This window comes from Miniopterus natalensis, chromosome 11 (genome assembly GCF_054644295.1).
Source record: "Miniopterus natalensis isolate mMinNat1 chromosome 11, mMinNat1.hap1, whole genome shotgun sequence".
NCBI classification, from domain to species: domain Eukaryota; kingdom Metazoa; phylum Chordata; class Mammalia; order Chiroptera; family Miniopteridae; genus Miniopterus; species Miniopterus natalensis.
In genome coordinates this window covers 76,170,838-76,195,946 of record NC_142091.1, presented here as the reverse complement: position 1 = coordinate 76,195,946, position 25,109 = coordinate 76,170,838, and the positions used below count along the sequence as shown (strand labels likewise).

General features: G+C 61.9%; 1 protein-coding gene across 1 annotated transcript in view; it reads left to right on the top strand.

Moving 5' to 3' along the window:
* Window positions 1-25,109, top strand: part of LOC107540356 (SH3 and multiple ankyrin repeat domains protein 2) — a 214,349-nt gene that overhangs the window by 5,777 nt on the left and 183,463 nt on the right. Inside the window, exons 2-8 of the mRNA XM_087822068.1 lie at window positions 2,262-2,465; window positions 5,661-5,732; window positions 5,935-6,043; window positions 7,056-7,207; window positions 7,459-7,626; window positions 10,739-10,855; window positions 15,730-15,807. Coding sequence (XP_087678194.1) covers window positions 2,262-2,465; window positions 5,661-5,732; window positions 5,935-6,043; window positions 7,056-7,207; window positions 7,459-7,626; window positions 10,739-10,855; window positions 15,730-15,807 — 900 coding nt within the window. The remainder of the gene's footprint in view (window positions 1-2,261; window positions 2,466-5,660; window positions 5,733-5,934; window positions 6,044-7,055; window positions 7,208-7,458; window positions 7,627-10,738; window positions 10,856-15,729; window positions 15,808-25,109) is intronic.

Genomic DNA, 25,109 nt, shown 5'->3' with positions numbered 1-25,109 from the left:
CACCATCACCACCATCACCACCACCACCATCACCATCACCACCACCACCACCACCACCACCACCACCACCACCATCACCACCATCACCACCACCATCATCACCATCATCACCATCATCACCATCACCATCATCACCACCATCACCATCACCATCATCACCACCATCACCACCATCACCATCACCATCACCACCATCACCATCATCACCACCATCACCACCACCATCACCATCATCACCACCATCATCACCATCATCATCACCATCACCATCATCACCACCATCATCACCACCATCACCACCATCACCATCACCACCACCATCACCATATCTCCGCTAGGCTTTGAGCTCCTTAAGGGACAAGATCCCTGATCAGGTATCCCCTGCCCCCTGCCACACCCACTCGGTGCTGGTACCTTGCAGAGGACAGAAGCTCCAGGGGGGAGGTTTCCTCAAGCAGCCTGTTAATGGCCGTGGCCGAGGGCTGGGTTCCTGGCGCCTGGGCTGTCTTTGCAGCACTCCCGTTACTCCCCGTGAGTCTTCCCGGACATCTCTCGCCCTGAAAACGCCTGAAACAAATGATAGATCCCCGTCCCACAGGCCGGAGGGAGACCGGACGCAGACCCAAGCCTACCTGACCTTTGACCTCCTGCTCCTTCTAGAAGTTTCTCCAGGGAGCCCTCCTGGCGTTTTTTTGGAGCATGATGCCTCTTCGTTACCTAGGGCTGGCCTGTGAGCCACCCAGGCTCAGTTTCCCCGGCCCTCCTGGCTTGTGGCGTGGACACCAGCCCCTCCGATCACCTGCAGTGCCCACATTTCCCTGGGCGCTGCCCCAGCCTGTGCCCCGCGCAGCACTCACTGCTGGGAGGAGCCTCAGGCCCCCGGACACTGGTTTCTAAGTGAACTTGGCTTCGGTGTCCGTGTCGTGGACCCGGGGGCCGCCGGGAACTGGGAGTCTCCTGTGGCCCCACGCGGTCACAGCTGACAGGCCTCCCTGTTGCGCTGGTGTTTCCCGGCACTCCCCTTCCTCAGGCGAGGGCAGACGGCGAGGCGGGAAGTCAGCGAATTAAACCGGCCGCCACCCGCCCGAGTGTCACCCTGGAATTCAGGCCTTGACATTGGAGAGGGACCGAGGGAGTGTTCGGGCCAAAGGGGTCACGTTCCTGGGCGGCGGGCCTCCTGGCCGCCTGCTGAACCAAGCTCCTTGTTGAGGGCCTGTGATCGCCTTACCGAGCTGGGGGGGCCCCCCCCGAGCCCCGAGGGCAGCGGCGGGCCTCTGCCCCTGGCGCACGCGGACTCGCCCTGCGGGAAGTTGGCTCCGGCCTCATGGCCAGTCCAACCTCGTTTATTTCTGATGCTTTCCCAGCGATAAAGCACGTTCCTGCGCCCCAGCTTTCATTTCATCCAGGTTTGGAGGCGCAGCGAGCAGCGGGTTTGGCTGGCGCTTGCTCTCCTGGCCTGTGGGGGAGTCTCAGGGGAGGGACCTGGGAGCGCGACCATGTTGAGTGGCCCTTTTTCTCAGTGGCACTGTTGTTTTTGGACAGTGCTCTTGGTTGGCTTGTAGGCACTCGGTCGACACTATTTAACTCCCTGTAAGTCTAGCTTTTGTGGCAGACGATGCGGTTTTGCCGTGACTGTCCCCTTGATGGTCTGGGAACCGTGTGTCCGCGTGTTTGAAGCTGTGTGCGCAGTCAGCGTGGGTGGCACACAGACGCTCGCGCCCCTGACTTGCCCACCGGCGAGGGGACCCCGCGGGATGTCCGTCTGCATCTGAAATAGCAAAGAGCAGCGGATGTGAAAATGAAGTCACACTCCGGTTCACTTGAGCCATGGTCCCCCAGGTGTGTTCCCCGAACAGTGGCCGCAGCCTCACTGAGAGACCTGGAGACGCACAGGTCCTGGGGCCCCACCCGGACCCACCGAGTCGGGCTCTGGGTGGGGAGGGGCGACGGCCTGTCCTGAGGAGCGCTGGGGTCTGAGAGGCCCCAGGACGGTGAGAGAGGCGCCCGGTGCTGGGTGGTCACTGACCACCAGAGATTTGAGTCCCTGGGGAGAGTCAAGGCCTCGGAGACCAGTGTCTCTGTCTCAGCGTTTCCCCCTTTCCGGTGACCTGACATCTCCACCCCGCGACGAGAGGATCTGGTTTCCACCCAGAGCAGCTGTGGGGTCCCGGACGGAAACTCCTTTGCCACCTCCCGCCCCGCGCCGAGGAGGGCCGCCCGGGGGGCACCTGGTCCCTGACCGCACGCCTTTGTCCCCACAGAAGTGCATCCGCTTTGACCCCGATGCCACGGTGTGGGTCGCCAAGCAGCGGATCCTGTGCTCGCTGAACCAGAGCCTGAAGGACGTGCTGAACTACGGGCTGTTCCAGCCGGCGAGCAACGGGCGCGACGGCAAGTTCCTGGACGAGGAGCGGCTGCTGCGGGAGTACCCCCAGCCCGCGGGCAAGGGCGTCCCCTCCCTGGAGGTACGGACTGAGATGCCCCGTGTTAAAGCATCGTGCGGGTCCTGGGGGTGACCTGGTTTTGTGGGAATTCCCAGGGGTCGGGCAGTTCTTAGGCTCCTGTTTTCTGACGGATGTGACCGGTCTGTGGGACAGAAGCCGTGGTGTGAGCACACCGTGGGCTTGTGAGCCCCGGGGTGCAGAACAGGCTGGCCTCTGCCCCCCGGATCCGCCTCCCTGCGCCTGGGTGTGGGGTGGCTGGGGGCCTCCCGTGGCACCCGCAGCATGACTTCCCTTCTGGGATGACTTGGGGCTCTCTGAGCCTCCCTGCGCCTCCGTGGTGACGCGGCAGAGACACAAGTGGGGCAGCCTTATCCATGTCCACATGAAGTGGGACCCAGCCCTGCCTGTGAGCCCTGGCGGCTGCGCCCCAAGGGGACAGGTGGTTCCCACGGGTGTCAGGACAGTCGCTCGCGTCGCCAGCACTGGCGTCATTTATCTTCCTGCGAAGCAGGTCGCCCGTCTTTAGGGGCCGCAGTCATTTCAGCTTAAGTGTGGGTCGCAGCCAGCGTGGCCGTCGCAGGGGTTCTGCAACCTTCCCAGCCACGGGAGACGGCTGTGTCGTCAGAGGTGTCGTGGACACAAGGTCAAAGCCAAGGTCACGCCTCCTCCGCCCGTTTTGGGGTCTGACGGTGACTTTGAAGCTGAGATTTTTGGGGATCCCTGCTTCAGTGGGGCCTGTGTGGGACCAGGGAGAGGGTTCTGTGGGAGAGAGAGACGGGTGCCACTTGGGAGCCGTGCGGTGCAGCCGCTCTGATCTCAGTTTGTTCATCTGTGAAATGGGCGTCCTTCGGAAGGTCCTCGATACAGGACTGCCGAGCGCCAGACACTTTCTTGGCACGTCCGGCGTTCACGAGACAGTCACTGTTCTGGTCAGTGGAGGTTATGCCCCAGTGGGAGGTGTCAATAGAGGAACATCTGTTTTGGGGGCTGACAGTTTCTATAATGACAGTAAAATTGTGAGAAGACCAGGAGGGCCCGGCACCTGCTATTGATCCGAAGCCTGGACCTGACCAAGGCCCCTCACTGCCTGCACCCACTTCCCGGGGCAGCACGTGGAACCTGGGCCGGGCTGTGTGTGGGGTTAGAGGAGCGGCCTCCTGTGACCCCCCTTCAGCGTCCTGCCCCGGTGCTCATGGGAGCCGAGGCTGAGCGGTCGGCATGCGAGAGTCCAGCCCGGGGTGCTCACCCCCCTCGTGGGCACGTGGGCTGCACCGGATGGACGTGGTCCAGGCCTGGCCGCTGTGCCACCTTGGGCGCGCCACCCAGCCTCTCTGAGACTCAGGCCCGGCTGTGAAATTGGGGAGCACGAGCGCTGCCTTCTCGGGAGGCTGTGAGGTGCACAGGAAGTTTTCCATGTGAGGGTTTCCACGGAGCAGTGCCCTCTGCGCTCGGCGAGCACCTGGCTGGGTGTCGTGGCCGGGCTCTGTCATTCGCTCTGGCTGCCACGAAGGGGTCGTTCATCCTTACGTCTCACCTTCATGGGGGGTCGTCACCCCCTGTTCTTGTTTCAGCTCCTGGGACCGTGATGGGGTCCGGGGAAGTGGGGCAGGGATGCACAGCATCTGTCCATCATCAGTTCTGTGCCCGGTGCTCTCGAGCCGCCTCGGCCACCCTGAGGTTCTGTGTTGTCGTCTCCATGACACAGATCAGGAGACGGAGTCTGAGGTGGGGAACGTGTCCAGCCAAAGGCACTCGGCCGACAGGACCGTGTGGGGCTGGACTTGGAGCCGAGGTCTCAGCTCAGGAGCTTAGTCACCCCCAGACTGTCGGTGTCCTCCAAAACCTCCTGGAGCGTCCCCAGCAGGTTTTACTGCAAAAGGGGTCAGGGCGCGGGGAGAGGCAGCCGGGAAGGGTGCTGGGGAATTAGGGAGCCGCCGTGACACGCGCCTCCGCTCTGGGCACTGTTACCACGTCTCCGCAGCACGGGCTCCTCGGCTCCTAGGATGTAGCTTCCAGTTCAGAGGAGACGCAGCTGCTTGAGGGAATGAACTGGGGCTCCGAAGTCCCAGGTGGGGGCTGCAGGTGCGGAGGAAGGGGCTGCAGGGGCGGGAGGAGGGGGCTGCAGGTGCGGGAGGAGGGGGCTGCAGGTGCGGAGGAGGGGCTGCAGGTGTGGAGGAGGGGCCTGCAGGTGCGGGAGGAGGGGGCTGCAGGTGCGGAGGAGGGGGCTGCAGGGGCGGGAGGAGGGGGCTGCAGGTGCGGAGGAGGGGGCTGCAGGTGCGGAGGAGGGGGCTGCAGGGGCGGGAGGAGGGGGCTGCAGGTGCGGGAGGAGGGGCTGCAGGTGCGGGAGGAGGGGCTGCAGGTCTGGGAGGGGGCTGCAGGTGCGGGAGGAGGGGCTGCAGGTGCGGAGGAGGGGCTTCAGGTGCGGGAGGAGGGGCTGCAGGTGCGGGAGGAGGGGCTGCAGGTGCGGGAGGAGGGGCTGCAGGTGCGGGAGGAGGGGCTGCAGGTGCGGGAGGAGGGGCTGCAGGTCTGGGAGGGGCTGCAGGTGCGGGAGGAGGGGCTGCAGGTGCGGAGGAGGGGCTTCAGGTGCGGGAGGAGGGGCTGCAGGTGCGGGAGGAGGGGCTGCAGGTGTGGAGGAGGGGCTGCAGGTGTGGAGGAGGGGCTGCAGGTGCGGGAGGAGGGGCTGCAGGTGCCGAGGAGGGGCTGCAGGTTCAGAGGGGGGGCTTCAGGTGCCGAGGAGGGGCTGCAGGTTCAGAGGGGGGCTGCAGGTGCGGAGGAGCTGGCTCCCCCAGGCCGGGACTTCTCAGGGAGCTTTGGTAAAGGTGGCCTATGTAGAAGCCTCGGTGTGAGAAGCGGCCCCATGATTACTGACAAGGCCACCCCAACGGCAGGCGGACTGCCACCGAGGGTCCGAGAGCCCCGATAATGCTGAGGACAGCCGACGGGGCAGGGGGCCCTGCTCCTCAGTGGAGGATCTTGGCTCCTTTGTTCTTTGGGTTGCTTTCGTGTCTTTCCCTCGCTTTTCAGCCCAGGCTGCAGGATCTCGGCAGCGGTTGCCCATCGCGTGTCCCGGGCCCTGTGGCGCCGACACAGCCATTTCTGTACCTGGGAGGGTCTGCTGCGGAGCCCTCGCCTCGGCGAACTAGCTGAGGAGGTTGGTCTTCCTCCGAGGACCCGTGTGAAATGCTCACTTGTCCTTTTCTCCTGTTTCTGTGCCAGTTCCGATACAAGAAGCGGGTGTACAAACAGGCCCACCCGGACGAGAAGCAGCTGGCCAAGCTTCACACCAAGGTACGGCCCGGTCGCCACCCGCGCTCCCGGCGCCCTGTCCGCGCCGTCGTCTGGGATCGCGGCGGCTCTTCGGGCCGCGGGCTCTTCTTCCAGCCTGACCTCACCACGCACACGGTGCCCGCCGGAGCCCCCTCGATACCCCGGCGTCGCCTCCTGTGTAGACACCTCTCGTAGACACATGCTCGTTTATTTTCCTCTTTAGACCAACCTGAAAAAATGCATGGACTGCATTCAGCATCGCTCGGTGGAGAAAATCGTGAAGATGCTGGACCGAGGCCTGGACCCGAACTTCCATGACCTGGAGACTGGAGGTGAGCGCGGCCCCGGGGCCCTCGGGGGGCTCACCGAGGTGCAGGGACCCTGCGTCCCGAGCGCACGCGGGTGCGGCAGCCGAGCTCGGCGGGGTGAAGGGGCTCTCGCTGCGCCGCGAGTCCCGGGTGAGCCTGTGTTTGCTCCCATGTGGCTCCAGCCGCCTGAGTCGCTCGGCAGCTGCTCTATGCGCCCCCGCTGACTAGAGAACGAACGAACGAGGGGGTCATGACACGCGTGGGGCTGCGGCGCGCCCGCCTGGGGAGACGGGCACGCACATGCCAAGGCCTTGCCCCCCCTGCTGGAAACCGAGTCCCCCCAACCGTGTGGGGTGAAATGGCCTGGGTTTCTCAGTGTCCCCATTAGTGACATTTGGGGCTGGTGTTTCTTTTTCTTTCCTTTCTTTGTTTCTTGTAACAATTCCACATGAGTGCTAACTTTTATTTAATCTCTTCCTCTCAGCTGTATTGAGATACAGTTGCTTTGTAACATTGTATCAGTGTCAGGTATACAATGTAACAATTTGTTATTTTTGTATATTGTGAAGGGACCACCACAGAAAGTCTGCTTGTCACCCCTCCCCCCACGTGGCTACAGTTTCTTTCCCTGGGATGAGGCCTTTTAAGATCTCTCCTAGCAACTTTCCCGTACACGCTGTAGTCACCGTGCTGCCCGTTACGCCCCTGGACTTACTCATCTTATAACTGGAATCGGGCACTTTTGACCACTTGACCTGCCCCCACCCCCACCCCGCCTCTGCCCACCACCAGCCCCTTCTCTGGGTCTGCGAGTCCTGTATTTCCGCCCCCCGTTGGTCTTACCTCACTTAGTGTAATGCCCTCCGGGGCCATCCATGTGCCACACTGGCAGGGTTTTCTGTTGATGTCTGATTGATGCTCCATTGTGGGGAACGCAATACTCCAGGGGTCCCTTGGAGACTCGGCTCAGTGAGCCCCAGACTTGGCCGCTCTCCCCAAGTGTTCGCGCTAAAGCGTGTGCGCTTGGGCCCCTCAGAGACGCCCCTGACCCTGGCGGCCCAGCTGGAGGACCCCGTGGAGGTGATCAAGGCCCTCAGGAACGGCGGGGCGCACCTGGACTTCCGCGCCAAGGACGGGATGACGGCTCTGCACAAGGCCGCCCGGACCAGGAACCAGGTGGCCCTGAAGGTACCCTGAGCCCGCCTCGCACGCAGAACGCCCCCTCCCCGTGTGATCCCCGCGTCTCCCCCGCCCCCTGCCCTTCCCCAAATCACAGCAGCCACCCTGGGCGACCCAAACGGTTCCAGCCGGAGCTCGGGAGCGGACCTGGTGATCTCGCTGTTAGAATCTGCCGCTCCCAGTCCTCCTCCCCGTTCCCGTCACGGGCGGGTGTCCGCGGGGCGGCCGGAGCTGACCCCCCCCCGTGGTGTTTCTTCTAGACCCTCCTGGAGCTGGGCGCCTCCCCCGACTACAAGGACAGCTACGGCCTGACGCCGCTGTACCACACGGCCATCGTGGGGGGCGACCCCCACTGCTGCGAGCTGCTCCTGCACGAGCACGCGGCCGTGTGCTGCCAGGACGAGAACGGCTGGCACGAGATCCACCAGGTGCGCGGCGCTGCGGACACGGCCCCTGGTCCCTCTGCCCCCGGGTGGGCGGGGCCCCACAGGTTGGATCCCGGGGCTTTGTTTTCCTAAAACATTTGAGTCAGTCCCTGGCGTTAGGTATCTGGGGTGTATTTACGCAGAAATGCACATTTCGGACTCCCCTGGAGGGACTAGAAGGTGGGCAAGCCCGTTGCATTTCTGCAGGAGGCCGGCTGCCCTGGAGGAATCAGTGCCCCCTTCGTGGGAGCCGTGAGCCCGAGCGTCTCTCGGCCTGTCCACCCCCCCAGCCCCTTCGGTACATCTCAGACCCGCCTCTAGCTGGCTTTCCTAAGACGGACTCTGTCCTGCCCTCCGTGGCTCCGGAGCCCGTGGCTCACTCGTGCCCAGGCCTCAGCCTCCGAGTCTGTCCTCATGATTTTCGTGGTCAGACAAACTGGACCCCCTCCTGTTTTCTGACGGGCCTGGCTCCCCTGCTGTGGTCTGTGGTCTGAAGCTGTTGCTTCTCCTGGGAATGTCACATCGTTGGCCCCTGGGGCTCTCCCGGCACGGCTGTGCCCTCGAAATGGGTCATGCCGGGGTTTGCAAGGTCCGTCCAGGATGAGGCAGCGCTGCCCGCGGTGGTGCTGGGCCCCGGCCGCCGTGAGCGCTGCTCCCGACGGCAGCTTCCGGGCCAGGGAGGAGCCGCTCCAGGGACCAAGGGGCCGCAGGGCCCAGACCTGGGCAGCGGCCACAGCTCCGGGTCTTCAGGGCTTCCTGAGGACGGTGCTGGAAGGAGTCGCCCTTGTCTCAGAGGGGCTGTCACCTGGCCGCCGGGCTGGGGGCAGGGCGGTGGAAGCCCCGGCAGGCGCTGCCAGCCTGGACGTCGGCCTGGCCACAGGGGCTGGCGCTGGGCTCCCGCGGCCGCGTGAAGGACACGCGAAGGGGCCCGGCTCTGCGCTCGGAGGGCTTCGCCGAGGGTTTCCCGGGCCTGCTCCAGCCTCGCTCGTCGCGATCTGTCCACCGCCCTCTAGCGGTCGGCCCCTTTTCCACACAAGTCCGGGAAAGCCCCCTCTAAGCGACCACAGGAAAGTCACTGCCCCTGAGTCCTGCTGTCCCCATCTGCCGGCTGCGGTGACAGTCAGTGAACAGAGGGAGGCCAGGTGCTTGCAAAGAGCGGTGGGCTGCGCTGTCCTGAATTTGTTTCCTCCGTTAGCCACCCAGACACGGTATTTGCACCGGCTCTTGTGCCCGGGAGCAGCCCTGGCTGCACCGTCTCCTTTACCCGGGAGCAGCCCTGGCAGACACGTGCTTGTCTCCACTTCTCAGACGAGTTAACGGGGCCCAGAGAGGGTGAGTGACCCGCCCAAGGCCACAGGGCCCTCGGCTGCCTGAGCCCGACTCCCCCAGCTCCTCCCACGCTGAAGTCTGGCTCTTCAGCCTCTGGGCTTTCAGACAGAAGCTGCCCCAGGAAGACACAGGCGGGAGCAAAGGGCCTGCGGCCTGGGCCGGGCTGGTCCTGGCTCCGCCCTTTTGGGGCGAAGCACCTCGGAGTTCTGGGGTTTTTTGGTTCTGCAATTAAAGTCTGTCCATCTGTCCAGCACCCTGGGGCGTGGCCAGCCTCCACCCAGCGGTCTGGCTCCCCTTCCTTTCCGGGGATCGCGGGTGCCCGCCCCAGGCCTGCCCGCAGGGATGGGGGGGCTGCTCAACTCTCGGGGCGCTGCAGGCCAGGTGTTTCGTTGCGGAGGAGCCTTTCCCATCTGGCTCCTCCAGGCGACGGCCCTGCAGGCTGACCCCGGGAGGGCGCTGCTATTGAGCTCATGTCTGCAAAGGATCTTAAAAGTTGCTCCAGTCACCCTTGTACTTTCTCCTGATTGCAAAAGAAATACCTGTTCAACATGGAGATCTTTCAAATCAAAGTATAGAGTATAAAATACCCAAATGCTTCCCTACCACCCAAGAACTTTGAGGGGTCACCTGTAGTTTTAATTGCTAAGTAGCCTCAGACCCACCGGCACCTTCCCTGCCCCCAGCTCCCAACTCGGGACTGCAGGGGCCCGGCTGCGAGAGATCAGCTGCTCAGCCAAGGAGCCGGGCCCCCGTTTCCACGCACCCCCGTGTGTGGCCGGCACATGTGCCTGCCCTCGGGAGGAGGCTCGCTCCCCGCCTCCCTCTCTGAGTTTGTTTGACTGTTTTGGGATAAGCGAAGGTGTGTCCCGGCCTGGATGCTGTGCAGCCCGAGTCGAAACTGCCCTTTAGCGTGGCCGGGTCACCTGAGCGGGTGACTTACCCTCTCTGAGGTCGTTGGCTAATCTCTGAAGTTGGTTCAGTTGCGATTCATTGAGCTCTCAACACCCTTCAGTGAAAAAACTCATGTGAAGCCCTTGGCGTCTAGTGGCCACGCCCGTCACTGTCGTAATCGCCCGCAGGCTACGCCCCCATCCCTGTCATCCTTACCCTCCTGGTGGCCTTTCCTAAGGGGCCCAGGAAGTACGGGGGTGGATGGGGCCGGGGGTCGGTTGGATACACCCTGCTCCCCAGGCCCACAAGTTGCGCTGGACTCTCTGCCAAGCCGGACAGCAGCCCTGTCGCCGCTGGGGCCCCCTTGCGCCCTGCAAGCAGGGCTGGGGCGGGCTGGTCCGGCGCTCAAGCCCTTTGGGGCCCCATCCCACGATTCTCGCAAGAACCCTTCGAGGAGCAGGGTTTCCTCTTACACGTGAGAATAGAGGCTCACAGTGAAGGTTCTGGAAAATGGGTCCAGATCCGATTGCCCCAGTTGGTTCATAAATCGCACACGTCTCCCCTAGAAGGGCTCCGAGAGGGCGAGTCACACTGGGGGGTGCCCCTTGCCCAGAGGAGGACAGGTGGGGCTCCCTTTTCCTGGACACCGCAGGGGTGCTCACCCTTCCTGGCTGGTTCACCCCCCCCACCCCGGGGTGCGGGTCAGGGAGGGGGAGCTTGGACAAGCCGGGCCAGGGATGGAGCGTCCTGGTTTGCATTTTGAGGGGCCGGCCGCCGAGACTGGGGAGGGATGGGCCGTACCTCTGGGCTCTGGGTGGACTGGAAGGAACGTGGGGGCCCCTCCACAGGCCCCCGTGCGGTGTCGCGGCCGCAGCCTGGACTGTTGCCGTTTCAGGCCTGCAGATACGGGCACGTGCAGCACCTGGAGCACCTGCTCTTCTACGGGGCCGACATGGGCGCCCAGAACGCCTCGGGGAACACGGCCCTGCACATCTGCGCCCTCTACAACCAGGTCAGTGGGAGCGCCCGCCGGGCACCCGGCCCCACGCCTTCTCCAGCCTCGCGGGCGACAGTTTCCTCGGCGCTCGGGGTCAAGGCCGTTCTTCCTTCCCAGATTCCTGCTCTTCCTCAGATTTCAAGGAACTCGGGTCTGGAGGGTAGTGAGGTGTGGAGGTTACACTGAGCAGAATGGGGGTGGGGGGCTCCACCACCTGGAGGAACAGAGGGCGGGTTAGAGGGCTGCTGGGGCCCCCGAGGTTTGTGCCCGTTGCTTGTCCTCTCTGCCATCAGCATTATCTCCCCCGTCCGAAGCAATGCTTCCATCTTTTTGGGTGACATCTCCACCCTTTGCCTAAACCCAGGCCCTTTCCCCACCCAGTCCCTGGCCACCCCCAGCCCAGGCTCCTCCAGCCACTTTGAAATTCCACTTTGCTTCTACCTATTCAACCCTGGAAAACTCCTACGCACCCTTCAAGACCCAATTCAGATAGCTCACCCTCAGTTAAGCCTTCCCCTGATGAGCCCCTCGCAGAGTTAGTTGTATTTTTCGCTGGACAGTGCTTTGCAAGACCGCCAGGGTGGACTGCCCGGGAGCAGGCCATTATCACTTACCTGTTTCTCCTGCCAGCATCCCCTCTGCCTTGAGCCCCTCTCCTCAGGGGCATAAACAGCCATTGCTCATGTGCCACCTTCTGCTTGGCACAGGAGAGTGGCTCAGCCTGCTGGCGTTGGGGTAGCACTTCAGCTGAGCTGCAGGAAGTGTTTGTAGAGCAGGGGCCTGGCTTCCCTCTTATGGAGGTGGACCCCCCAGTGGGGGGGTGCTCACTGGTGGACCCTGGGCATCTGCATGCAGCTGGGTGCTCACTGGGGGACCCTGGGCATCTGCGTGCAGCTGGGTGCTCACTGGTGGACCCTGGGCATCTGCGTGCAGCTGGGTGCTCACTGGTGGACCCTGGGCATCTGCATGCAGCTGGGTGCTCACTGGTGGACCCTGGGCATCTGTGCCTGAGTAGCTCTGTGAGCCTCCAGATACCGTGCCCAGCTGCACCAGGAAAATGCCCATCCTGAGGCCTGGCCCTGGCTGGTGGAACATCTGTGCCCACACGTGCCTCTTAACTAAAGCCTGAGAGAGGAAACATCTCTTAATCACCCCCAGGAGATTTCAGGCATATTTATCATGAAAAAACCCTGCCCTGAATAAACATGTTTTCTGTCACTTGAAATAATTGTGGACAGGATGGTCTCTGAAAGTGCGGGTGGCTTTTATTAGAAGAGGTGACACATTTTGGTCGTCTGCATTCTGAGTTACTGATGGGACTGAGTTTGGCTGATGTCACTGTACCTGCTCCAGGTCTGTCCCCACCCCTGGCCAATGGCTGCAGGAAGACCCAGAGCTGGCTGGGCTCTCAGGAAAACGCCTGAGCCACGTGCCTTAGGTTAGAAGAGAGGTCGGCGAATTCTTTCTGTAAAGGGTCACGGGGACTCGGTCACGGCCCCTCCTCTCTGCTGTTTAGGATGAGCGTAGCCACAGACAATGCTAGATGAATGTGTGGCTGTGTGCCAATAAAACTTTATTTGCAAAACAGGCCGCAGGCCAATTAGCCTGTGGGCCATAATTCGCTCAGTCTGGGCACAGAGGCTGCATCTACCCCTCCTCCTGGCCTGAGGTCCGGGCCGACTCCCAGCATGTCAGGGAGGCCTCTGCGGGTGCCTGAGAGCTGTTCCCTCTCCAGGGTCCTGGGACCAGGGGACAGCTTGCTGTTGGTGACGATGGTGATGATGGTGATGATGAAGATGATGGGGATGAGGATGGTGATGATGGTAATGATGAAGATGATGGAGATGATGATGGTGATGGTGGTGATGATAGTGATGATGGTGATGATGGTGATGTTGGTGATGATGGTGGTGATGATGGTGATGTTGGTGATGGTGGTGATGGTGGTGATAGTGATGATGGTGATGATAGTGATGATGATGGTGATAGTGATGATGGTGATGTTGGTGATGGTGGTGATGATGGTGATGGTGGTGATGGTGGTGATGATGGTGGTGATGATGATGGTGATGGTGATGATGATGGTGATCATGGTGATGGTGATGATGGTGGTGATGGTGATGATGGTGGTGATGGTGATGATGGTGGTGATGGTGGTGATGGTGGTGATGGTGATGATGGTGATGATGGTGATGATGATGGTGATGATGATGGTGATGGTGATGGTGATGGTGATGGTGATGATGAAGATGATGGAGATGGGGATGTGATGAATGTGATGATGGTGATGATGGTGATGGTGATGATGGTGATGGTGATGGTGATGGTGTAGATGATGGTGGTGATGATGGTTATGATGGTGACGATGATGGTAATGATGGTGATGATGAAGGTGATGGAGATGGGGATAGTGATGAGGATGGTGGTGACGGTGATGAATGTGATGATGCTGTTGCTGATGGTACTGCTGCTGCTGCTAATTTGCCTCATCAGACTTCTCCTTATTAAATCTGAAAGCATCCAGGTTTATGGCTCTGTGAGTTTCATCAATTTTAGGCAGGCCTCATCTGCACACTTCTAATAAAACACTCTGTGATCAGAATATTCTTCATCTTCTCCTATCAAATCAACTAATTAGGGCTCGGATTGTAAGCAGCAAACTGTGTCTAAGATGCCACCTCCCTCAGCTTCCTGCTGGCTTTGCAGGAGCCCCAGCGGGATGCACGGGTGCTGGTGTTTGTTTTCCTGGGCTGGATAATGAAGGGAGGGAGGGAGTTCTGAATATCAGAGCTTCCCAGGCCAGTCTGTCTGGGCAATAAAAAATATGCCCTGCCTTTCTGCAGCCGATAAGAAGAGATGGGCTGCGATCTGTCTCGGTCTCAGTGTCCTCCGAGGTGTCCCACAGAGCCCTGGTCAGCTTGGTGGCTGCCTCCAGGGGGCCATCACGGGGTTATAATCCCTGGAGCACTGAAGGTGTGCACCTCACTGAATAGTAGGTGGCCTCAGGCCTTTCCCCTGACAACCCCCAGCAGGGGTTTTCTTTGGTGGCCGTCATTGGTTGTCATTCCTCACGTAGGTCAGGAGGTCAAGGCTTGTTCCCGAGGGGCCCGGCAGGAAAGTGGGAAGTGGAGCTGGGCTTCCAGCCTCGTGCTCTGTATCTCCTCCCCGTCCGTGGGACACATTCCCGGGACCCCTCATCGGGGTGGGGGTGGCTCCACTGGGCACGTCAGGCAAAGGCACTGTACGACCCTGCACGGGTGGGCCCTGGTCTTCGGGGTGCAGCTCTTCAAGGGAGGGTCGGTCCCTGGGGCCGGGTTCCAACCCCTCACGGGTGACATCAGCTCTGCTCTTGTCCATTTTTTCTAATCCTAAGCATCTTAGCTCTTAGATTTAGATGTACCTGGACAACCTTGCTTCAAAGGATAATTTAAACTGGAGATGAATTCCCGATTTATTATTCAGGGTATTTAGTCATTCATGTCTGTGACATTTAAGCAAAGACGGCCTCGTGCAGCAGAAATGAAAGCACTTGGAAGTCGATTACAGTCCTACTGAGGCACTGACGGGGGGTCGGGGGGCACACAGCAGCCAGCACCTGTCCCCTTCAGCCCCTCAGTGGCATCCTCGCTTGGTGTCCATGGCCCACACTCCTGCTGTCAGACTGTCCCCTAGAAAACATTGGTGGCCCCCAGTCAGCAAGTGACTAATTCACCCCCTGCCCGCCAAGCTCTGGCTGTGATGCCCGAGCCTGGCTCTTCCCCACGGCACAGAGGGACCCTTCTCTCCGTGGCCCCAGCCTGAAACCTGGGTCACCCACCTGTTCCTCGTAACCCCTCTCATCCCAGGCCTTGTCTTCCCCCTTCTGTCCCCTCCACCACTCCCATCCTTGCCCAGGCTCCTGGCACGGCCCCCTCCCACCCGCCCCCGCCCTGGACAGCTGTATTCACTGCCCAGCGGTCTCCCTCCTCCCAGCCTTTGTTCCCTCTAATCTACTCCCCGATACACACATCAGTTTGCGTCTCCTATAGTGAAAACCCTCTTCACACGAGCCCGGAGGCCCTTGTCCCCCATCCAGCTTGTTTTCTGCCCTCCAGCCCAAGCCCAGCTTCCTGCAGCCCAGCCCCAGGGCCTTTGCACTTGCTCCCCCTGCTGGGAAGGCTTCCCTGGATTGTCACGGGGCTCTTTTCTGGTTGCTGGGGGCACCTCCTCGGGGAGGCCTTCCCCGACCACCTCCCCTCACTGTCTCCATGGCATGGCCCTCTTGTACTTGTTTGCCTGTGTCTCCCGGGGCTAGGACGGTACCTGGCGTGGCCGGTGCTCAGTACTGACTTCACGCACGCACTTTCTGGCTCTGTCTTCATGTAGAAGATGAAAACGAGACTTGCGTTTTCTACCTGGAAGTTCTCGGATATGTCTCTTGTCCGTTTTTGTCAATCGGCCTTGTTTTTCCCTACTACCGCCTGGGTGAAGAATGCTCCAGAAGGCATTTCCGTTTCCCTTAGAACATGACTCCATGTCCCGCTTTTCCCTTCCTTTTTGGGGGAGGGGTTACTTGTGGTATTTCACTTGATATATTTTATGCACAAGTGCAAGACGAGCACATAACCTCAACAAGTGCAGCTGTCTGGCCACGGGGAGTGTACCTTTTAAATTTTTGTAGGTTCTGTCAAGTTGTCTCAAGCGTTTAGAGCATTAAACGTCACCGGATAGCATGGCAGGCGGGGGGGGGGGGGGGGGGGGGGGCACCCTGACCCCGGCCACGCGGAGGAAGGAGCGTCGCGCCCCGTTAGCTCTGCGTGGCGTCCCCCTGCCCTCCCGCGGCGCGGACTGCGGGCGGCTCTGCTGGGTCCCCGCCCTGGTGACCAGCGGCTCTCGTTTGTGTCCTGCAGGACAGCTGTGCGCGGGTGCTGCTGTTTCGGGGCGGGAACAAGGAGCTGAAGAACTACAACAGCCAGACCCCGTTCCAGGTAACGCTGCTCCCGAGAGACGGGCGCCGAGCGCGGGCCGGGCGCGACCGCGGGTTTCTGCGCGTCCCCGTGGGCGTCCCACACGAGGTCCGCTCGTGCCGGGGGGCCGTGGTCCGTGTTCGGAGCCCTGCTCACGGGGCTCCTGCTGCCGGAGAAACGGCGCCAGTGACCGCCCGACGCGCGGCGACTCGGCGGACGGGCGGGGCCGCCGGGAGGTGCTGGCCTCCCGCCGGCCTCCCGATGGGGACGGAGTCCTGAGCCTGTCCTGGGGAGGTGGCTGGTCACCCCGCCGCCTCCCGCTGGGGCTGCAGTCCCGCAGCGATCCCGGTGGAGCGCACGAGCCAGGGCCCAACGTATTTTTAATGGTGCTAAAGTGTGTTTAACGTCAAACGTACCATTTTAACCTGTTCAGAGCGCACAGTCCGGCGGCCGTGAGTGCATTCGCGATGTCGCGGCTGCCTCACCGCCGCGTGGTTGAGAACCTCTTCATCTCCCCGGAGAAAGCCCCCCACTCGGCAGCCACTCCGCCCCCCCCGGCAGCCACGGAGCCCCTTCCTGCCGTGGGTTCGCCGTTGCTGGATATTTCGTGCAAACGGAGCCGCGCGCTGTGTGGTCTTCCCCCTATCTCCGGCTTCCCCTGTGGAGCGGAGTGTTCCCGCGGCCCAGCCGTGTCCTAACGTGCCGGCGTGGCCCTCCCTCTGACGGCCGAGGGCTGTCCCCTTGCACTGGCGTGGGGCCCCTCACTGCGCAGCTCACCGGCTGGGTCAGGGTGAAAGCACGTGTCAGCCGAGCGCTCCCGGCCACAGACACGCGGCGGATCCTAAACACGGTCGGGCCCTGCCCTGGAACTGAGCATCGAAGTCGCCGAGGTCCCTGCTCGGAAACCGTTTTACTCCTGTCGGGTCGAAAGGGGCCTTTAGAACCGGCTCCCGTGCCTGCCCCACCCACGCCCGCCTTGGCCGTTACTGATTTATACAGCGTGTTATTTCGTGTTCTGTAGTTTACGTTTACATGTGGGCTTGGTGGCCTGAAAATGAACCAGTTCGATCCACACTCTGGGCTGGGCGTTAATAACCCCCGCGGGGGCGTTTGCTTGGCGGTCACCGCGGGGCCTGGGCTGTGGCCTTGAACCTTGCGGTTTGCAGATGTTTCACGGGGATGTGGGCCCCCGGTTTGCTGCCGGGTCTATAGAGGCGACAGTTAGTTACCCTCCCTCCGGGTGGCGATGGTGAGGGAGCTGTGGCCCCCAGGCTTTATCCATTAATAATGTATTTCAGTAGCCCCTTTTTTTAAAGTTAAAATGTCGCTTAAACTGCTTAGAGCCAGCAGCCGGTGCCCTTTGGTTTAAGGTCAGTTCTCGGATTTAAGAAAGAGCCGTTTCCGGCTCCCTGGGCAGCGGCTCGTCACCGCCACGCTGCTCCCGGGACGGGAGTGTGCCTGGCGGGCGCCCAGGACGCAAGGTCCCGGCGGGTGGCCCCCCTGTGAGCCCCGGCTCCTGTGTCACACCACGGGGACCGGACGCCCCTTCTCTCGGGACACCTGGCGACGTGCTTTGCAGTTCACCCCGCGGCAGCTATAACCCGGGGCGGCCTGTCTCTGTTTCTCTAACGATAGTCGGTCAGGTGCCACCAGTGGTTGTGGACGACAGTTGTGTAAAACACGCTTGAACCGTGGGACGCGGTGTCCTGCAGACGCTGCTCATGGAACCGGTGGGATCGAAGCCGGGATGGGCTCCAGCTGCGCTCCGGGGCTGGTTTCCTCCCCCGGGCTCCCCGCCTCGCCGGGCTTGAGCGACATGAAGAAACTGGACTCGGCCTGTGGCCCTTTGCCTGTCCCCCGCCCCAGGTCCCATCCTCACGCACAGCTCCCCCCCCCCCCCCCCCCGGCTCTGACCAACGAACCACTTGCCCTTGGTTTGTGGGCGGTGCCGGCTCGGCCCCCTGGACGGGATGGGCCGCGGTCACCTGGAAACGCTGTGCGGCTCAGCGGCCGTCGCGAGCGTGGCCTTTCTGAGGAATCTTGGCACATTTAACGCATTTATCTGGCCGTGGTTTTGCTGAGTGACTCAACGTGAAGGCTGAGCCGGCGGCATCAGCAGGAGGCAGGAACCCGGGGGGTGCAGGGTCTCGGCGCCCCCAGTCCCACCGAGCCGGGGGCTCCGGGGACAGGGCGGCTGCTCCGCCTTCTAGCGAGCCGTCTGGATTCCCTGGCTCAGCGGCGAGAGTCTGAAGAGTGACAGAGGTGAGGTTTCCTAAGGAGTTTTTAAAAAATTAAATTATTTGCCAACATTTAAATATCCATGAGTCTCTTACCAGAGTTCAGCTCTCCAGCTCCTGTTGAAAAATTGGGAAAGGTGGCCACCCCGGCAGCCTCTGTGTGTTGGTGTCCGGCCGGGCGAGGAGCTCTGCCCCTTGGGAAAGATGTGCCCTTGCTAGTTTGCCGCAGTCCCCACCGCGCCCTCCTGCCACCCCGCCTGCCGCTTCCACGCTGCAGCCTGGCTGGTCCCCTAAGCAGTTCAGCCTGCGTTCCCCGCCCCAGGCAGGCCCTCGGGGCGCCATTTGTTTTTAAGTAGTTTCTTTTAAAGGTTCTGTAAGTCTCGTTTGGGATTCTGTCTCCGTTCCCATAGAAACGGGAAGTGGAAGGTGAATTTCTGGACCTGGGCATAGGCGCCTGGGGAACCGGCTTGCTGGGGCCCCTACGCCGAGCATCTCCGTGAGGCAGAGTAACGGTTTTGGGTTTGTTTTTCCAACCGGCGCGTAGAGGCCCAGCGAGAGCCTCACTCTCTCCCGGGCGCCGGGGAAATACGTCGGCGAACACACGACACCCCTGCTCTCGTGGAGGGCCCGTTAGTCACACTGGTAATCAATAAGGGAACAGATCTGTGTGAAAGACGCCAGAGTTGGTTCACAGCATGAAGGAAAACACAGCAGGTTCGGGGGGCTGCTGCGGATGGAGGGTCTTTACCGATGGGAGCCCAGCACGACCTCGGACGTGAGAGCGGCCGTGCAGGCATCTGGGGGGAAGCATTCCGGGGAAAGGAACTGGCATGTGCAAAGGGCCTGTGGTCAGCGTGTGCCTGGTGTGTTTGAGGAGCAGTGAGGGGGCAGCCAGCCGGGGGACGGGGTGGGGAAGCCAACACCAGTGGTGGGAAGTGAGGCCGACCAGGGGCCACGTGACACGGTGAGGACCTAGATGTGAAGCACCCACAGGACAGGAGGAAATTCTAAAGTGGAAACTAACCCGTCCCTGCGACCATCAGGCACGGCCCCGTATGAAAAGCCGCGGGTGCCGGGGGGCGGGTAACGCGGCTGGAAACCCGCGGGGGGTATGAACGCGGCTCTGGATTCCGCCCAGTGTTCTCGGGCTGCGGGCGCCCTCACGGTGGCCACAGGACGCGCGGGGCTGTCTAAGCTACTTATCACTAAGTAAAGCTTAAAGTCCAGTTCCCCGGTCACATCACCTGCGCGCAGGGGCTCGGTTCCCACCGTATGGACCTCGCTGCCCGGAAGCAGCCGGGCCGCCCCGTCCCCCGCGCCACGGCTCAGGTGGTGGAGCAGTTTAACGAGTGTAACGTTACTCAGTCTGTCCCCCTAAGCAGACAGTGTCCAGCCACCCTTGAGACTGGCCCCCACCAGGGCACGTGGGCAAGGCCGGGGCTGGTGCCACGGAGGTCTGCTTGCAGGAGCCACGGTCCCTGAGCTCAGGAAAGCAAGCTCCCAGGGGCGCTCGCTCCGCCAGGCTGTGGACAGGCCGCGGACGGGCCCGGGCACCTTCCCGTCGTGTGCAGAGAAAGAAGGAAGAAGGCGAGGGAATTAGGGGGCCGGCCGGCAGGAGGGCGCAGGGTGACTGCCCTGTTGCCCTCCTGGGCAGTGCACGGTGCCAGAGGATGTCGCCCACGAGTTGTATTGCAGGCAAAGGGGAAAGCAGATTTTAAAACGTGGCTCGGTTCTCTCAGAGGATATACAGTCGTAGTTGACGGTGCTCTTGGCGTGGACAGGACACAAAGCTTCACAGGAGAAACGGGGGGCCGATGATGTAACCCGAGCCTGAGACGCGGCTGAATCGGCCGTGTGACAAATGAGCCAACCCTTGTCCTCCCCGGCGGGACGTCAGTAACTAATAAACAAACGGAAAGAGATCAGGACAGACCCCGGGATTGCGCTGTTTAGAAACAGGAGGTAAATCCCTGAGAAGCCGCTAAGCGTGGACCGTGGTCGGGGTGCGGACGGGGGCCGGATGGAGCGGCAGCTACAACCCATGGGGAAGGGTTTGGCTCTTCGACCCGTCTGTCCAGATGCACGGCATTCGGAAAAGTAAAATTTGACTTCATCTTTTTAAAGAAAATCTTTAATAGCACCCCGCCCCCCTTACCATGATCCCACCTTTGCCCGGGGAACTCCTATTCACCCTTCAAAACCCAAGCTCTTCCTCTGCAGGAGGCGTTGCTGCAGCCTTCTGGTTCCCCGTCACTTGATCTGTGCATTTCACGTGTTGTGTCGGAACGAACAGCTTCTGCGTCAGTGTCCCCGGTTCTTTGTGGAGAGGCTGCACCCATCTTTGTGTCCCGGTCACGGACCGCTGCGGACGGAGGAGCTGAAAGGCGCCGAGGCTGGGCAGAGGCCTTGCACACGCAGTTCCCTGTAATTTCTCGCTCCGGCCGCTAAGCGGCGGCGTCAGCGCGGGCCAGCCGGGTGCCGGGGGCTGGCGCCCGGGCGCTGACGTGGGTGTAAGATGCTTACAGACCAGCCGTTTCTGTCCCAGGAAAACATCTGCTCCTGAGTTTAAGCCCCCGAATTGCTCATCAATCAGAAATGAAGGCGAAACGCCCCTGCGCCCGTCGACGGGGTGTCCTGACGGCAGGCACTTGTTATCACAGCGCCAGGGCTGGGGGAGGTGAGGCGCCAGCCAGCTCCGCCTCTCCGAGGACAGTTTTCTCCAGGTGCTGGCACGTGGCTGTCACCTCCCCGGGTCCTCACCTGTGTGTGCTTGGAGGGAGACACAGAGACGGGAGACAGAGACGGGAGACGACAGAGACGGGAGAGAGAGACAGGAGAGAGAGAGAGACGGGAGAGAGAGACGGGAGAGAGAGAGAGACGGGAGAGAGAGACGGGAGACAGAGAGAGACGGGAGACAGAGACGGGAGACAGACAGAGACGGGAGACAGACAGAGACGGGAGACAGAGATGGGAGACAGAGACGGGAGACAGAGAGAGATGGGAGAGAGACGGGAGACAGAGAGAGACGGGAGACAGAGACGGGAGACAGACAGAGACGGGAGACAGACAGAGACGGGAGACAGAGACGGGAGACAGACAGACGGGAGACAGAGACGGGAGACAGACAGAGACGGGAGAGAGAGACGGGAGAGAGACGGGAGACAGAGACGGGAGACAGAGACGGGAGACAGAGACGGGAGACAGACAGAGACGGGAGACAGAGACGGGAGACAGACAGAGATGGGAGACAGACAGAGACGGGAGACAGAGACGGGAGACAGAGACGGGAGAGAGAGACGGGAGACAGACAGAGACGGGAGACAGACACGAGAGACAGACAGAGACGGGAGAGAGAGACGGGAGACATGGGAGACAGACAGAGACGGGAGACAGAGACGGGAGACAGAGACGGGAGACAGAGACGGGAGACAGACAGAGACGGGAGAGAGAGACGGGAGACAGACAGAGACGGGAGAGAGAGACGGGAGACAGACAGAGACGGGAGAGAGAGACGGGAGACAGAAAGAGACGGGAGAGAGAGACGGGAGACAGACAGAGACGGGAGAGAGAGACGGGAGACAGACAGAGACGGGAGACAGACACGGGAGACAGACAGAGACGGGAGACAGACAGAGCCGGCACTGCCACACGGCTTTGGGACTTCCGTAAGGTTTCTGTGCTCTCATCAGTGGTTCTGTTATGGGACATTTCTTCCATCTCATCTCGGTTCTGAAGGGTCCGTTACTTTACTAAAAACCCAGGGTCCCTCCGCGAGCCGTCCTGGCCTGTCCCGGGCTGGCCGGTGTCCTGGGAGGACCAGCAGAGAGCCTGGGCCTGGGCAGGAGAGAAGAGCCCCCAGGGACAGTTCAGAGAAGGTCACGCCAGCCCGGCCGGCGCGGCTCCGTGGTTGAGCGTCAGCCCGTGACCCGGGAGGTCCTGGTTCGATTCCCGGTCGGGGCACATGCCCGGGTGTCAGGCTCCATCCCCAGCAGGGGGCCTGCAGGAGGCAGCCGATCAGTGACTCTCCCTCGTCACTGATGTTTCTCTCTCTCCCTTCCTCTCTCTGAAATCAATAAAAACATATTTTTATTTTTGTTTTTTTAAAAAAGGCCAGTCTGAGTCCCAGGGAAGGGGTGGGACAGTGAAGGGTCAGGCCCAGCGAGGAAGGACGTTTCCATCGGGAGGCTCAGGGCTGACTCCACCACGCTGAGGACCGACCTGTGCGACAGTGTCACTCACCCACCCCTGGGGGTGCTTGCTGTGTCTTCACCTGCCCACAGCTCCGCCCGCGCCTTCGCCCGGGTCCCGGCCGCCCGCAGCTCACCTGGCCAGCACCCCCCTCGCCGAGCCGGCTCCCTCGGTGCCTCTCGGGTGCTAACGTGGTCGTCAGAAACCAGAAAGATTGCCAACCAGCAGAGAAATAAATAGGCGAGCAGGTGGTCTCCCTTCCTCTGCCGTCGCCTTGCAGGTATTTATAGGCTCCCAGGTGGGTCTTAGTCCGCAATTCTCCTGAATCATTTATTTTTTTTAATGTTTGGAGAACAAGCTCCAGAGAGCCGGCATTTAAGGGGGGATATTTATTGAAGACGCAGCTCCCGGCCGGCGGTGCCACCGATGCAGCCAGATCGGTGTGTTTCGTGGGACCCGAGCCTCCGCACCCGGGCTGTCCCCCAGACAACCCCTCTTTCCCCCAAGAATATCACGGTTTCCCCTCGGAAAAACAAACACCGTTTCCGGCGGCAGATCCGGTGTCGCGGAGATGGCGGTCGTGTTGAGAGGCCGCCCGTGGGCTCGCGGAGGGGGGGGGGCAAACGCCGCACGTAGGTCCCTCCAGAGGTTCTAGACACAGCATTTGTGGGGCCAATGCTGAGCTGCCGGGGTTTCCGCAGCCGACCCCGGGTGACGTCCCTCCTCCTGCCCTAACGGCCGTAGGAGGAGGGCGATCGCTCTGGGAAGATGACCAGGGTGGTTGAGAGGGCGGATCTGCGCCAGAGAGGCGCCCGCCCCGCCCGCGGGCGGCTTTCAAAACACAGGCCGTGGCCGCGGGGACAGACCCGCAGCGCCCAGCTCTCGCTGCCCCGGGGGCCGGCCAGCGGCCTGTCGCTCGGAGGCCCGTCTTTTGCCGCAGGACGGCTTCCCCTCCTGCTGTGGCCGGTCCCCGTCCACCCGTCTGTCCTGAGCAGGCAGGAGGGGGACCAGAGGACGAGGGAGCACGTGAGGCCGGAGGTGTCCTTTCCTAGAAGGGGCCCCCCGGGGGACCGTGGGCTCCTCTGTGCCGTCCAGAGGAGCGCAGACTCTGTATTTGCAGATTCGCCTGTTCCCTCAAATTCACGCGTGACCCCAAATAAAGAAACACTTGCCAAGGTTTCCACCTTTCTGTGCTTTTTCCTGGTGATCTTGCTGCTTAGAGGAGCCCCGGCGCGGGGCGTGTTCCTAAGCGAGGGGCCCTGTCCGTGCCTCGCAGAGCTCACCGGGCCCGCGTGGGCGCGCTGTTGGCCGAGGGGTCGATGTTGACAAATCCCCTGCACCGAGTAAGGCCTCTTTATACGGAAACACAGAAAAAGCCGGGCTGTCTTTATCAGCCGACGACGTGTGAGCAGAGGCTCTCGGGGCCCCTGCCCCGTGTCCCCCGAGAGCCCGGTTGGTTCATGTTCGTAGCGGGGTCATCGGGACACAACCGCCGCGAATCGTGAGAATTAGGCGCGTGCGTGCCAGGCCGGTAGGAAGCCAGCCTGCGCCTGTCGCAGGGCAAGCAGGGGGCGGACACCACGTTCATGCTGACGTCACTCCCAGTAGGTCCCCCTGGGACAGTCCAGCCCCCTGCCCGCTCGGCCAGACCCCAGCCACGCGGCGGAGGGGAGGGTTTGCTCCCGTACTGAAACCCGAAAGCAGGCATGTGGCTGTCCGGCAGGGCGCGGGCACCCAGGTGACTTTCCTGCCAGGTCGTAAGTGTCTGGCCGCTCTCCAGGTTTTTCGGCTGTGTTGGTGGCAGGTGCACACGGTGGGCACAGGTGATGGGACAGACTCAAGGACGTGCCCTGGGTCATGCCGTTTGCTTACCATGCGGCTCGGAGGGGGCTGCCAGGCGCCCCAGCTCTCAGGCCCCTCACCTGCGAGCAGGGCAGGGTTTCCTGCCCTCCGGCGGGAGGCCGTCCACAGTCACCCGGAGCCCGGGGACCGGGACGCCTTTGAAGTAGTCACTCCACGGGCCTCAGCCAGGGCCACGTGCCTGACCCTTGCCGTCTTAGACGTACGGAGCAGCTGGAGGCTGCCGATTCGTGGAGACAGAAACAGTGGCCACGGTGGGCTCCACGCACCTGCCTCTGTGTCGCCGGCGTCCCGTTGCAGCCGGCTCTGTGCCTCGCCGTGGAGGACGGAGCTGAGAGACAGTCTGGGGTGGGCCGGGGTGTCACATCCGTTTGCTGGGCGGCTGCCCTCTGAACCCCGAAGGTAGGGGGGGGAGGGTTGGGCTGACCTTGCAGGGCGGCGGCCGGAGAACCCGAACCCAGGAGGACACTGTCTGTGTCCTCAAAGTGTTGGCTGTTTGGGGAGATGTAAGCTGGACTCGGGAGCGGCCTGTTTTGGGGGCTGTTTGCGCGGGGTGGTCGTGCACGAAGTCTTAAACCCGGAGGAGAGGAAGAGCTGGACGTGGACGGCGACGCGTGACCTGCTCGGGCCAGACTCCCCGGCGAGGGTCACGGACTCTGTACTGGCATGGGCCTGGACGCAGCCCTCGGGCTTTGCCACCACAGAAGCCATTGGATGGGTAGAAATGCTTCCAGGGTGAAGCCCGGGGGTCGCCCCACCCTGTCCCAGGACCGAGTGCGACGGGTGCTGACCCCAGTGTATTAGGAGAGCGACATTTCCCCGCGGCACCCCGAGCCTGGCGTCTGGTGACGCTGACACTGGGGAACCAACCAGCCTTGGGCTCCGGCTCCAGATGCAAGACCGGCTGCTGCTGCTGCGTCGCGGGCCACGTGGGGGAGGGTCACCCGGCGGCGCCAGTCGTCTCAGACGCAGGATCAGCCGCTTCCCCTTGCTGAGTGGGCGCTCTTGATGGCAGGCGAGCGGGCGCCTGTGTTCAGC